Raw genomic sequence first — 15,039 nt, 5'->3', positions numbered from 1 at the left:
TTAGCTGGTTTCAGGGATGGTTAAGCCTTCTGAGAACCATATTGGGTAAAAAAAACATTCTGGATATGACTTAATATAATACTAAATTCAGCTTCAGTGCAATTAATGTACTTACAGGACCATTTTTACTCTATTTACATGAAACAGCCCTAACGGCTCCACAGCTTATGGGCACAACTCAGCCAAAGTATTATTTTGACACAGCTGATCCTTCTGTTTGCCAAGAGCTGCCCCAGAAGTTTGCATCATATTTACAGTGGCAAACCTGTCTCACCATGTCAGCTGCTGGCTAAGCAGATAGCAAAGGAAGACTAGGACCAAAACAAAAAATGGTCCCAAATGGGCTTCCTATCTCTGTGCAAGAGAGAGAACATTTCCGACACCCTAAAAGGCACCAGGTCACCTGTTCCATTTTTGGTCTTTTGCATTTTTAAATGACTTTACTCTATTTTGCGGGCGCAGACTTTGGAAAAATTATGTTCAGAGCTGTACCCGAGTCACACAGGCGAATTACAGTCACTGAAGAAAAATTGCTTTGGCCTCAATAAGCAGGTATCTTTCCCAAAAAGTCAAAACTACTATAGCTTAGAAAAGGAAAGAATGTGTGCTATTGAGTTGTCTATTAAAATCACTGTGTGTGTGTGTGCGTGTATGTGTGTGTGTGTGTATTTAGGCTAAGAAAAGGCAGCTACTTCTTGGCACCAGGTCCTGTATGAGGTACACTTATTCTGTAAAGTCACTTTGGCAATATCATAAAAAGTTAATTCTATTATGTGCCAATATGGAGAAAATAATAGACTATTTATAGCAGAGTTTCTGGGATGCCCTTGTAAGTGTGACAATTATCTGCCGCAGAGGAGTGCCCCAGAATACCTTGGAATTAGATAGTTTGGTTAACAAACATGAATAGTTAGGGCCGTACCGAGCTCCAAGGGCCAGTACTCCACGCAGCGTCGTGTGGACAAGCATGTGTGTTACACTGCTCACGATCGGGAGGTTTATCAAGAATTTCACAGCTCAAATCTGGAAACCGTTCACCGTTGGACCGCTGACAGACCACCAGTCTTGTTCTTATGCCTCCACCACACAGCTTAGTGCACTGGAAGAAGGAAAAGGAAGGCTGCAGTTATTTTGTCTGAAAGGCCAATGACAAATTTTCTTTCTCCCTAATTTCTTAGCCAAACTCAATTATGGCATTGGGCAAGGTAAGCCTCTGACAGAACCAAGGTGAATTACCAATAGTGATACGTAAAACAGACCAAGGCTTTCCTACCTTAATGGCAGGTATTAGTTATTAAGTGCTTTCTCTTCACTTGCACTGAGGGCTTTTGCATATATTATCTAATCAAGAGGAGTGTAATTATTTGTCCCATCTTATGTATGAAGCAATTAAGGTGAAGGGAGGTTAATTAACTCGATCAAGGCCAATCTGTTAGCAAGTAACAAAGATTCTTTCTTTTTTTTGAGTCGGAGTCTTGCTCTGTCACCCAGGCTGGAGTGCAGTGGCACGATCTCGGCTCACTGCAACCTGCACCTCCCAGCTTCAAGTGATTCTGCTGTCTCAGCCTCCCGAGTAGCTGGGACTACAGGCGTGTGCCATCACACTCGGCTAATTTTTTGTATTTTTAGTAGAGACAGGGTTTCACCGTGTTAGCCAGGATGGTCTCGATCTCCTGAGCTCACGATCCTCCCACCTCGGCCTCCCAACAAAGATTCTTCGAGAAATACCAAACCAAACCAAACCAAAACAAAAATAAACAAACAAAAACTACCCAATACCAAACAAAGGAGATAATGACTTAACCGGTTCTATTTTCTGGCAACTCCTAAGAAGCTGTCACCAATCCTTGGCTGTTCTCTGACTCCCATCTCCATAGCCCTTTATGACACTAACCTATTTTACTGTATCTCTGAATGTGAGGACAACTATGACTTTCCTCTTGGATGAATAAACAGCGTGGTGGGAACACTGGATAAGGTTCTGACTCCTGGCTAGATCTAAACTTCTGAGGCAGGAACACGTTGTATTTCTTGGACAGTGCTGCTGCGCTCAAATCCAGTAACACTGACATTTGGTTTCCCTGCTGTGTCAAGGCCAGATCCCCCACAGAATTTGGAATGATCTGGTCTGTGCTGACAGCAAAGCATCCCAGCAAGTTCGTGTACTCTCCTGGCTTGAATCCAATTACAGAAGCTTAATCACAGGCCCCACAGGACAGAACTTTGCGAGGAGGTTTTGGGAAATCCACAATACATGAGTCACAAAGCCTCATTCCTTTTTCTTTCCCTTCAACAAAGCTCTCCAGAATGACATAACTGTCAATGAAAGTCAACAATAATCCCGTTATGACTGCCTATGACTACTAGGTTATATGGCTGAAACCATGAAATGTGGACACGTGATTTCATTCAGCCAAGGATGTGGACTAATATGCCCATCAATCTCATTTGTCTTTTCCCCCCCTTGGCACTGGGACCTCCAAAGTGTTATTTCTCGTGTTTTATTTGATAAATGTTATAGTCAAAACAGAACAACTCAACAAACTTTAAATACGTGCTCTCCCTGTGGATTCAAGAATAGAGAGATATATTCTTAGTTAATTAAACACAAAACAATAAGCATCTAGGTCCTATGTATAATAGGGGCTCAAACCCCCACTTAATCACAGTATTATTATTATTCTTAACATTAATTATTACATTATAGTAGCAGTTAATTGATTAAAGGCTACGTGTTACACATTTGACAGATACTACCTCATATCATGGTCATAAATACTAAGAAGTTGGCACTATTACTATCCTTATTTACAGATGAGGATATAAATATTTGGCAAAGATACTACATTATTTGCCAAGGTCACAAAACTTTTAAGAGCCAGAGCTGGGAACAGGACACGGTTTTCTCAGCTTCCAATACTAAGTTGCCCCCTATCAGTCGTCACAAGCAACCCTGAAAAGGTAGCAGCTAAAGAATTCCATATTTGAGAAAACACAGCTAACTACTCACTTCCGCAATAAAAATACATCATCTTTCATAGGAATTGTAACACCTATTCAACCTGGCTTCACTAGGGACTTGGAATGTTGGGAGACATTAGGCCATGGGAACGGGGCATAACACAAACACCCCAAAACTATGAAGAAGAGGGCAAGACTTCCATGGACCGATTTAACACATATTTTCAATCACTTTAAAAGCATCTATTTTTTATTCATCAGAGGTGAACAAATAACTTAAACCAGTATTTATCTGTATTCTCACCTAATTTTCCTCACCTGTGTACCCAAACTGTCTCTTAGTGGTAATAGGAACACTTTAAAATACTCCAGAATTTAAGAAGACAGGTTTCCTAGTTAATCCCCACCCCAGAAGCTTCTACTAGAGCTAGTTCTTCTTCTTGAAAATAAAATCTGAATGATAAATACAGTTTGGTTAACACAATTCCTCTGTGTTTATAGACAGATAGTTCACTCTCACCTCTCCCCAGTTGCCATAAGCCCACTGAGGACAAGGGCCGGATTCACAGGCTCTTTGCTCATCGGGTTTTATTCGCTCCACACAGTCGTTTGCAGTGTATCCATTTTCATCCTGACATACAACAACACGCCTCTGGGATCCGCCAGCACAGGTACTGGAACACTAAACACATCAGTCGACAAGTTAATCCCCACCTCAATCTCCATCTTAGGGACACAAAAGCAGCTGGTTGAAAGGTTAAGACAAACGTGCTGGAAAGTATTCTCAAGTCATCCACGAAGGACAAAAAGCAATCAGGAAAACCCAAGAACTTCCCCATTGTGGGGCTGTTTCATGTGCACATCCTTTAGACACACCTGGAGGGCAGAAATGTGTCTTTTCTTCTGGTGTGCCTCAGGCCCTCTACGGGGGTTCCATAAATGCCTAATGTGACTTCCAAAGCAGGCCACTTACTGTCTTTATCCCCTCTGCATCTCTAAGAGGTACAGAGGTGTTGATGGACACCACAGTTTACTTGGAAATTGTTTTCAAAACTTCAAGTGCCTATTTAGAACCAATATTTGATTTCCCTTTCAACACAGAGGTCAAATTACATGCTTAATGAATTGCCAGTTGTTGAAATTAAGCTTCTGTATGAACTCATTCAATTACTCCAGGAAAACATCATGGAATGTCATTTAGACATCATTTCCTAGCAGATATAATGTTCCTTTCTCTCTCTTTACAATAGTCTGAACTTCAGTGGCTAATGGCAGTAGGACTTGTTTTATTTATTTTTTACTTCCCCAGTGAACTTAATTGAATTTCATCATGACAAACCTCTCTTCGGCCACACTTTCAGCCTAACACCCTCTCTTTCGTGGTTTGTCATGGTGTTATGTTTGCCTTTCATTTCATTTCCCATACAAGCTTCTCATAGCTCACTTATTTATTTACACCTGAAGTGTTTTCTTCTTTCCATAATTTCCTTATCTTTTGAAACCCAAAATGTTTGCTAGTGTCCTTTACTCTGACCCTTGTAAAATCAGTTTGCCTATAAAATAACCATCTGGTCCTCAAAGCAATGTATTTCTCACGATTTGTCAAGACTCACACTGCATTTGGAAGCATGTTGTTAGTTCAAGGTTCCGAAGGCTGATTTTTGCTTTCTAGCTAATCATAGGTCATATCACTGTTATTTCAAAACAGGCTCGATCAAACATTGCTTCTTGCTGGTCAGCTTCTTCCGTATCAAGATGTGAATACATTTTGTTGCTTATTGAACTGGACCACTGTTAATTTCCCTGCCCATGCTGGTCAAATTATAAGTGTTTTTAAATCAGTACCTACACTTACTATATTGGGTTGAATTTTTAAATGTAGAGCTGGATAAGAGATTTATTAGTTCTTCTTGAGAAAATATTTAGGTATTTTTCAAATTATAAAAACGTTACCTTTATCCCTAAGGATTCTGGTATACTTACTCTAAACCTCAAAATATTCATTTCCTAATTTTTTTTCTTTTTTTGAGAAGGGTTTTTGCTCTGTCACCCAGGCGGAACACAGTGGTGCAATCACAGCTTACTACAGCCTCAACCTCTCAGGTCAAGCAATCTTCCCACCTCAGTCTTCTGCAAAGCTGGAGACCGTTGGTGCATACTACCACACCTGGCTAAATTTTTAAAATTTTTCGTAGAGACAAGGTCTCACTATGTTGCCCCAACTAGTCTTGAACTCTTGGCCTCAAGCAATCCTCCTGTCTTAGCCTCTCAAAATGCTGGGATTACAGGAGTAAGCCCCCATGCCTGGCCTTACTTCCTACCTTCCTACTTTTGAGCAGCTTAGTACATAATAAAAAACAGAGAACTATTATTTTAATTAGCTTTGTTTGGGGACCAGAATTTAAAATGTTAGGAAGGGCCTTTCATGGTATAAATAGATTTGTCATCTATATCTTGGTCCTTGAGTTTTCTCCTTGATAATATAATCTTGTATCATTTCTTTGTGATGTCACCTGTCAGCTTTATTGCTCCAGTAAAATGGCAGGCTCCTTGAGGAAAGGCTCAGTGTTATAACTTGTGTCCCTATTATCTTCCATAGTGCTGGTCACAGGATTTGCTACCTGGTCCAGTTAAAGATTCTGGAAGGAACAGCTCTAGAAACTCCATGGTATTCTCTCTCCAATATGGCTGATGGGTGCAAGGATGAACACCTGATCCACCGCCAAGCAATCCACTGGCCACCCAGGGAGTGACTGGATGCTTCCTACTGAGAATCCAACTGAAGTGCTGGTGATAGCTCCGAGCTTGGGCCAAGCAGTTGCAGCGCACATTCTTGAGCTGTCTGAGCCCTGAGCCTGCTTGGGTTTTTATACTCCCATAGACAGATGAAGTATTGTACATAACCTTTCTCCAGGTCTAATTTTGCCATTATTTGATTAACAGGGATTCTTAGTTCCATTCCTCCATGTTGTAGACTTTCAGTCTGGACTTTTGTTAACAAGTCCCTGTCCTCTTTAAATGACAACATTTTCTTCGGTAAACATTTATTTGAACAAACTTTGAATCTATTAGCGAAACGTACTTGAAATGTGTCATCCACAATGGACAAAATAAAGGAGAATGGCCTTTAGAGAAGCAAAGGGTGATAGACATTTGTTTTTTTCTACCTGCTCAAATCAACATCCTTTTCCTTACATCTGGCAGCCCAATTTCCTTTAAGAAAACACTCCCCACGGCAGGTGCCATCTTGCTCTATCAATTGAGACACTCTGCCCTATTGTGGTCAGAGGTGGGCAACCGGACTTTCCTGGGAATTTGAATCCTCAGCAGAATAACTCAAGAGTGGCATAGGCTTAAAAGAGACTCATTAAGACAGAAACTCTCTAAAGAAATTATCCCTTAGTTGCCCCTCTATCTAGATCAAGGGTTGGCAAGCCACAGCCCAAAAACCAAATGTGTGCTGCCACCTATTTTTAGAAGTAAGGTTTTATTGGAACAGAGCCATGCCCACTTATTTACATATTGTCTATGCCTGCTTTTGTGCTGCAACACACAGCTGATTAGCTGTGACAGAGACTGTATGGTTCACACAGCTGAAAAGATTTACTATCTGGCCCTCTGCAGACAAAACTTGCCAAGCCCTGAGATAGAGCCCTGAAGATGCTCCGGTCCCTGTCCCTACTGGGGCTAAATGAACAGCTTTGTTTGTTTTTCTTTCACTTGAAAGAGTCAGTTTCTGTTCTTTTGTTTGCAAAGCTCCTAACTGGTAACACACCTTGCTCAAGTGTATACAGAAATCTATTATAAAATGAAGTTCTTACTCTAGAAACCACTGAAAAATTTGATTCCCATTCCCGTGTTTCTAACACTTTGCTGCCTTTTCTGCCATGGAAGGCAGGAAGAGCATGTACAGGTTGTGTACCATGCAATGCAATGCAAAGATGACGTACATCCTTCATCTTCCTGGGAGTAGGTCAGACACGTTAAGCTAGGGCTGAAAATCACATTGTCCAGCTTCAGCCTCACTTAACTTAGGGGAAAAAAATATCCAAACAAAAAACAGGCCCAAGGAGGAAAAGAATGGTATTACCCACCGCCACAAAAAGCTTACCTAATCCTCCCTAATTGGGAGCTCTGCCCAAGGGCAGAATCATTCAATCTTAAAGGAATGCATCATCCCCAAATGTAGTCCTAAATAAGCATAGCACTAAAACGCTTTCTTTAAATCCTAGCGGTATCATTAGACTACACATGTGTGAGTTTTGAATTTTGTCAACAAGGAAAAACCATGAGACCCTCGGTGATTACTTCCCTGGATCACCTTTACTTTCTCAGAACTGAAATCTCTTCTAATCTAGGCAAAGGAAGCCCAAAAGTGGAAAGCAAGAGAGGGGGATGGGAGGGTCTTGGGCAACTTGGCAGCTGTTCTGCACACAACCAGCAAAGACAGTGGGTGCAAATGCTCAGTGGCTAATTAGTATTCATCAGAAAGTACATCTAATTTACTGAAACATAACCGCGGTGGGAAACAGACAGCTTCCTTCTAATTCTTTTTAGCCCAGAAACAATTAAACAGAATTAGCAGTACTAGAAGGAAACTAATAGTAAACAATTAAAAAGAAGACCCCTGAATAATTAGTAAACACCTAACTACATCCCTACCCAAGATCCTTTAAAACCCTCCCCCTCCTGCAGTTCCATTTAACATGTCTGGTATCGCACAGCATATTTTTAAAAATTATTTAGTAAAAACTTTAAAACATTCCAAAGCATACTTTTCTTTTGATATATTTGTCAAGGCCTTCCTAATTTGAAGGACAATGACAATGATAATAATAAAGACAACTGCCTACCTTTATTAAGTTCTCACTCTGTGGCAGGCAGGGCGCAAAGCACTTTATTTGCATCACCTCATTTAATTCTTACAGCAACCCAAGAAAGCAGGAATTATTGCTATCCTCATTTTACAGATAAGAAAACTGAGGCTCAAAGAGGAGAAGGGACCTGCAGAAGGTCCCCAAATTTAAAAGTGTAAGTCTTTGGATCAAACCTAAGCATCTTCCCTCGGAGATTGTGCTGATAACCTTAAGGTTAGGGTACATCTCTCCTAAGCACAAATCTTACCCAGACTAGTATTTTCCCCAATCCAGGACAATGACCTACTACTACAAAGTACACAACAACCATGCCACTTTGACACTGCACCCTTCTGGAAAATAGTAGAAAGGAAAGCGACTTTCATTAAGAATTCCCTTTCAGAAAAGTTTCTCTGTCTTCTTAATTCCCCTACAGGTATGAGCTGCCTGTGGCTTCCAGGACGAATCATGATGGTATTTACGGCACCTCCAGGAGGCCATGTGATCATATCACCTAGCCACAATATCCCCTTTCTCCACCCAGTCGAGGCAGCTTATAGGTGGATGCAGGCAGTATCAGTATCATCAAGGGCTGTAATTAACCCATTACAAGTTACTCAAAGCAAATGCAAATGCACAATGTTAATCCCTTGTAAAGAAAAAAATATGCTCTAAAGGTGTTTCTAGTCTCTTTTCCCCTAAACCCAACCTCAAGTGAAAGAGAAGCAAGAAAACTTCAGGGAATACTCACTGCTCCCCAGGGGCCAGTTCTCCACTGGTTTCCACCGAGCACGTGGGTGCGGCTGGGGCTGGCGCTCCGGGGACGATAGTCCTCATTTTGGAAGGGGTGCTGAGCTAAGCCACTGTCTGGGGTCCTTTGAGGGCATGGTGACATGGAACAGTCCTGGTCAGTTTCTGGGATATAATCCTGGTCACACTCGCTCCGATCGATCACATGGTCACTGTAGTTGACACACACCACTTGCCGGGTTGCCCTACCTTGCCCACAGGTCACAGAGCACTAGGTTGAATGTTCAGAAAGAGAAAGAGTCAGTCATTTGGTGGAGGGGTTGACAATTCCTGAACGTGCATTTCTGTAAGTGGCCCACCACTTTCCCAAACTGCTCAGGCAAAAAACCTTGGAATCACCCTTGTCTCCTCTCTTTTTTTTCCCATCCCATATCCATTTCAGTGAGAAATCTGTCAGCTCAGTATTCAAAATCACAAAATATAACCCTTTACAACAAAAGTTAAATCCTATCCTTCCTTCCAGTGATTTTCCAGTTCATTTGAATAATATACAAAATCCTTACATTGATCTACTAGACCCTTTATGATGTGGCCACTGACTACCTCTTTGACCCATCTACCATTTGCCACTCACTGCACTCCAGCTATGCTGGCCTTACTGATGCTTCCTGAACAAGCCAAGAACACCTCCGTCTGAGGGACTTCATACCTACTGCACCTTTTGCCGTACCGCTTAGATACCCATGTGGGTCATTCCCTCACTTCACTCAGGTCCTGCTCAATGTCGGGCCTTTTTTGACCACTCTCTCTAAAAGTACATCCCACCTTTCTCTATTCCATTTCTCCTCTTGACTTCTTTCTAGAACTTATCAGTACCTGTTGCTATATTACATACTTCCTTATTTGTTCACTGACTGGATCATCCATTGGAATAATCTCCATGAAGGTAGAGGCTTTATTATTCATTCTTCACTGCTCTTTCTCTAGCAAGCTTTCAGAAATATCTGGTAAGTAGGCAGATGGATCTTAGAGAAGATGAACTGAGAGATGGATGGATGGATGCATGGATCAGTGTTTGGAAGCTCAAGACGTGAGAGTGAGATTATCTACTATTTATTGAGTAGTACTTTCTGCTAAGCATTTAACGTACATAATCTCAAATAATCCTCACAACAGCCCTGCACAGTAGTATTCTTTTCGGTCTTCTTTAAGAGCAGAGCAAACTGAGACTCATGGACTTAAACCAGATTGCTCAAGGCCATGCAGCAAGTAAATGCCAAGGTCTGGGTTTTTACACAGCTCTATTTTATTGCACCTCTCAAATTTCTCTCTCTATATTATGATATTTATTGAGATATTAATCTCCATTCTTCTTATGCCCTCTCCTCACCTATCCTAATCTATTCCCTGAACTCTGGGTTTTTTGCAGGGCAGAAAACAGAAGCTGCCTAAAGATAAAAGTTCTACCTGTATAAAAGCCCATAGATGGTGCTTGGTGTACAGCAGGCAGGTTCACAGCACTGGATGAGGATTCCCACTTCCCATTCTTGGCAGGGGAAACCAAGAACCACTTGATTTTTAGGGACCACAGGATGCAGGAGGAATCTAGACTCAGAGTATGAGCCTCTCCCCTCACTCTCCTGACATTTTTGGTCCTCTACAAACCTACTGCATACTAATATGACTCAGTGAAGACTGGGATTTCTGATCAGCCCAACAGGACAGACACTCAAGCAGACTGTAAAGTGATTTATCCATTTTTTGAAAATGTGCATTCCTTAAACACTTAGCTAAGAGTCCTTGCACACTTGGCCAACTACACATAAGTGGAGTAGAACAATTTAAATCATAAGACAAATCCAGCTCTGAAATATTACCCATTGACATTTCCAAGTGGCGCCCCCCTCTGCTGACTCCTCACACCCCTCAATGTTTCCCCCATTCCCCCTAATTCCAAATAATCCACTGGCTTACAGAGCTCCAGTCCAAGGCCTTCCATTGCCCACAGGGTGTCACAGAACATTCTTCCTTTGACACTGGTCTAGGCAGGGTAGCACAGGCACTCTCCTCAGCCACAGAGCCATTCTCATCTCGGCAGCTGACGTATCTCATCCGGGTACCTTTTCCACAAGTGGCTGAACACTGGGTGTTGGAGTAAAATCATGCAGTTATGTTACGTGGAATGGCTGCTTACTGGACAACAGCCCACTTTCTACAGTCATGTCAGAGAATGTTAGCCCCCATCCTGCCCTCCCCATTTCTCCCATTCTATTTCTTACTGGGGTCCAAGACCCAAATCGCCACTGGGTTCTTGGTGCACTGTATGTGCTTCTCCTCGTTTCCGGGGCAGCTGGGGGAGGATGACAAGATGGTAATTCACAGTCCTAGATGTGATGGGGAAAAAAAAAAACAAAGTAACTTTCAAGTCAATGCACTTTCAAGTCAATGGTCATGGTGGATAAAAATGTAAAGGCTAAGAATTCTAAGGCTTCAGATTTCTGTGTGAATCTCGGCAAGTCACATGACATCTCCCAGTCCCAACGTCTTCAACTGCAAAATGAGATATAATCTTAATCCCTTTGTGAGTGCCTTAATAAAGGGCAGGGGTCAGCTTGAGGATTTTTAAATCCATATTTATTCACCCATTTGTGTAAAAAGAGAAAAAATACTGTAAAAGGACATGTAAGTCATGAAATAGGATATCATTTTAAAATCATTAGTTGTTAACGTTTGAAAATTCTGAAGCCCAAATGATGTTCTCACATTTCAATTAATTTCTTAATCAGAATTTGCTAATCATGAACTTGCTTTCCCAGTTTGCCTAAAGATAACATCAGAATCCCAGAATGTCAAATGTAGATATAAAAGGTGTATTCAATTGGCTAATGCCTGGAATTTATATAACACCCCTCAATCATGCAGATGAAGTCCCTGTTACGAACTGAGATCATCTGTGTACAGGTAATATTCCAAGATATGCAAACAGGAACAAAACACACATCTGCTCATATTCACTCTCAGCCTCAGTGGTTAGCAATTACCCTGTGATTTAATACATATTCATCAAATGCCCAAGTGTGCTGTGCACAGTGCAAAAGTGCTGAGGCACGGTGCAAAAGTGCTGGGGCTTGGTGTCAAATATGAATGAGACATCTCTGCCTTAGAAATTCTATGCGTGGCTGGCCATCAGAGAAATGCAAATCAAAACCACAGTGAGATACCATCTCACACCAGTTAGAATGGCCATCATTAAAAAGTCAGGAAACAACAGGTGCTGGAGAGGATATGGAGAAATAGGAACACTTCTACACTGTTGGTGGGACTGTAAACTAGTTCAACCATTGTGGAAGTCAGTGTGGCGATTCCTCAGGGATCTAGAACTAGAAATACCATTTGACCCAGCCATCCCATTACTGGGTATACACCCAAAGGACTATAAATCATGCTGCTATAAAGACACATGCACACGTATGTTTATTGCGGCACTATTCACAATAGCAAAGACTTGGAACCAATCCAAATGTCCATCAATGATAGACTGGATTAAGAAAATATGGCACATATACACCATGGAATACTATGCAGCCATAAAAAATGATGAGTTCATGTCCTTTGTAGGGACATGGATGAAACTGGAAACCATCATTCTCAGTAAACTATTGCAAGGACAAAAAACCAAACACCGCATGTTCTCACTCAGGCGGGAATTGAACAATGAGAACTCACGGACACAGGAAGGGGAACATGACACTCCGGGGTCTGTTGTGGGGTGGGGGGAGGGGGGAGGGACAGCATTAGGAGATATACCTAATGCTAAATGACGAGTTAATGGGTGCAGCAAAACAAAATGGCACATGGATACATATGTAACAAACCTGCACATTGTGCACATATACCTTAAAACCTAAAGTATAATAATAATAAAAAAAGGAAAAAAAAAAAAAAAAAAAAGAAACTCTAAGTGTGGAATGCAAAATTTTGTTACTTGGCTCCAGACTTTGCCTATTCCTCTGTTTTTGGTCTAAAGAAAGCCACAGGGAACCTTTCACAAAGTGAAGAAATTATCCACATACTGCAATGGTGGGCGCCATCCCATAGTCAAATGGATATAATAGAATAACTTAAAGGGAAATATATCTTGAATCTGAAAGGAAGCAGCCAAGTCCTCAGTTCATGATTGCTTTAGATGCCATAGCTAATATTTTCCAGGCATTCATCATTTGGAACATTTCAATAAAATATTTTTATCATAAGTCACATATGTTGGTTGGTTAACTGATCGATGATGACAACATGAACAGCATTGCCATATTAATTTATTTTTTAACAGCCTTTATCCATCAACAACACACTTTGAAAGGCAGCAGATTGAGGGTGTTCAGGATGGAGATAGTACATCAGCCACATGGGGCTTCACTCAGAGTGTGAGTTCTGGGAATGGCCTAGGTTCAAATGTCATCTTCAGCAGTTAGCAAAGCTGCTATGCAAACCCAAGTATTCTCTTTATATATTCTGTTTACATACATGATGCCAAAATCAAGTCCCATATAGAATAGTGTGCTGGTGAGTGGTTATCCACCAGCTTCTTGAGAATAAAGATGTGTGTGTGTGTGTTTATAGATATTGTGTGTACACAAACACACACATATTACACATATTACATGCATGCACATACACAAACATATGTATATATATGCTTATTTATTGTAAATTTTACTGATATAAAGAATGTATAGCAATTTTGAAATAACAATAAAATATACAATTATTTATTTTAAATTCCATACATCCAATTGATTCTCACAGAAAACATTTGTTGATTTTTGTTGAACTTTTCAACCTGTTGCTCACCTACGTTTGTAATTGCCAAATGAGTGTAGTTCAGGCATGAACGTTAGTTGATATTTTCTTTATGTTTAAGGGTAGGATGAAAGTGGAATGATGAAGATACATGGCCAGAACTTGACTCACTGACCAATGATGTGGAAGATGTCTTTGCTGAATCAGATACCTTTCAGATATTAGAAGAATATTTCCACATCCTTTTGTTCTATGCACAATGTAACTGCTACAGACACAAGACTCTTTTACATTTAATCTGCATCATTAACATTTTCTCCATTACTTTCTTAAGTCTAACCAATCAACCAAATAATAAATTAAGCCCTGAATTGCAGCCCTTGCTGATTCCTGTGGTGTAAACACTCTCATCATGGCCATTTTCAAGGTATGAACTTGATGTCAATGAACACAGAGCTGGGGAGAGATATGTGGCAGCACACCCTTACATAGTACATCCATCATACAGACACATACGTACATTGTGCAAGTTCTGAGTGTTTATAAACTTTGTTTTTAATACCATATATTTAATTATAGGTTTATATTTTCAGTTTTTAGTAATGGTTATACTTAATAATCAGTTTGCAAAACTCCTGCAAAATTTATCGATTGGCTCTTGTGAGCTGGTACAAGTTAGCTCCAGCAAATCACTGCCTGAACATGTGACACCAATTACTGAATACTATATTGAAATCATTTTAGAAATACGAGTTTAAACATTCATCACCCAATAAGAACCAAAAACAAACCTACATATACTTCAAATAACCAGAGAAGAACAAAACTGACACATCAAGATATTTGATTATAAATGTAACACATAGGTAAATCTGGACAAGTTAATCTACTGGGTTGCTCTACCGACATACTTATCTATGAAAGGATTTCAATTTTGTCTGAACAGCTGGGCAGTTTGGTACCTTGGTCCCCAAAGTCAATAACTGAGTTGGACAAAGGAAACTTACCTGAGTATCAGTTGGTCTAGTTGCTGCATTACAGTCATTGTCATCTACCACTGACATATAAGTCCCAATGATGCATTTCACTGCTCTTAGCTGGTATCCCTGTCCACAAGTGACACTGCACTGGAAGAAGGAGGACAAAAGGTATACACAGTTCAGCAAATCTTCTCTTCCCCTTACTTTCCCCATAACACTCTGCAAGAGAGAAATATTTCCATCATAGCAGGCCAGAGGGCTGGCACTCAAATAAATTAGGTCAAAGTGGGCCATCCTGCTCTGTATGAATTATACTGATTCATTATCATGATGACCCTTGGAATTATTCCTGCCTCCCACTGAAATTATATTTATAGGGGTTCAACTCATTAATTGTGAACTCCTAGAAGCAGCAGACTGCATCTCCACCATTTTTACATCTTTCACACTACCTAGCAGAGTGCTGTGCCTAAAATAGGTACTTAATAGAGCTCTGTGACTTTATTTGACTTCTAGGAAATTATCCTGAAGAAATAACTGGAGTTTGCATCAATATTTTTATAAGAGACAAAAAAACTGGACACCACCAAAGTATGCAACAACCGAAAGTTCAATATCAAAGCATACAGGTAGTTAGAAAAATAATGTAGCCACTAAAAGGCAAATTGTTAGATTATAAAAAGCAGTCTAAA

The 15,039-nt window shown here is 40.6% G+C and overlaps 1 protein-coding gene across 2 annotated transcripts in view; it reads right to left on the bottom strand.

Annotated features, from left to right (window-relative positions):
- The window catches only part of ADAMTS9 (ADAM metallopeptidase with thrombospondin type 1 motif 9), a 180,608-nt gene that overhangs the window by 83,209 nt on the left and 82,360 nt on the right, over nt 1-15,039 (bottom strand). For both annotated transcript variants that reach the window (XM_055259173.2, XM_063630783.1), the window contains 6 exons: nt 14,375-14,494; nt 10,847-10,951; nt 10,542-10,709; nt 8,569-8,838; nt 3,482-3,643; nt 923-1,099 (listed from right to left, as the gene is read on the bottom strand). In XM_055259173.2, coding sequence (XP_055115148.2) covers nt 923-1,099; nt 3,482-3,643; nt 8,569-8,838; nt 10,542-10,709; nt 10,847-10,951; nt 14,375-14,494 — 1,002 coding nt within the window. The remainder of the gene's footprint in view (nt 1-922; nt 1,100-3,481; nt 3,644-8,568; nt 8,839-10,541; nt 10,710-10,846; nt 10,952-14,374; nt 14,495-15,039) is intronic.

This window comes from Symphalangus syndactylus, chromosome 21, assembly GCF_028878055.3.
Source record: "Symphalangus syndactylus isolate Jambi chromosome 21, NHGRI_mSymSyn1-v2.1_pri, whole genome shotgun sequence".
Classification (NCBI taxonomy): domain Eukaryota; kingdom Metazoa; phylum Chordata; class Mammalia; order Primates; family Hylobatidae; genus Symphalangus; species Symphalangus syndactylus.
Note: the sequence above shows the minus strand (reverse complement) of the source record. Positions and strands in the feature narration are given on the sequence as shown.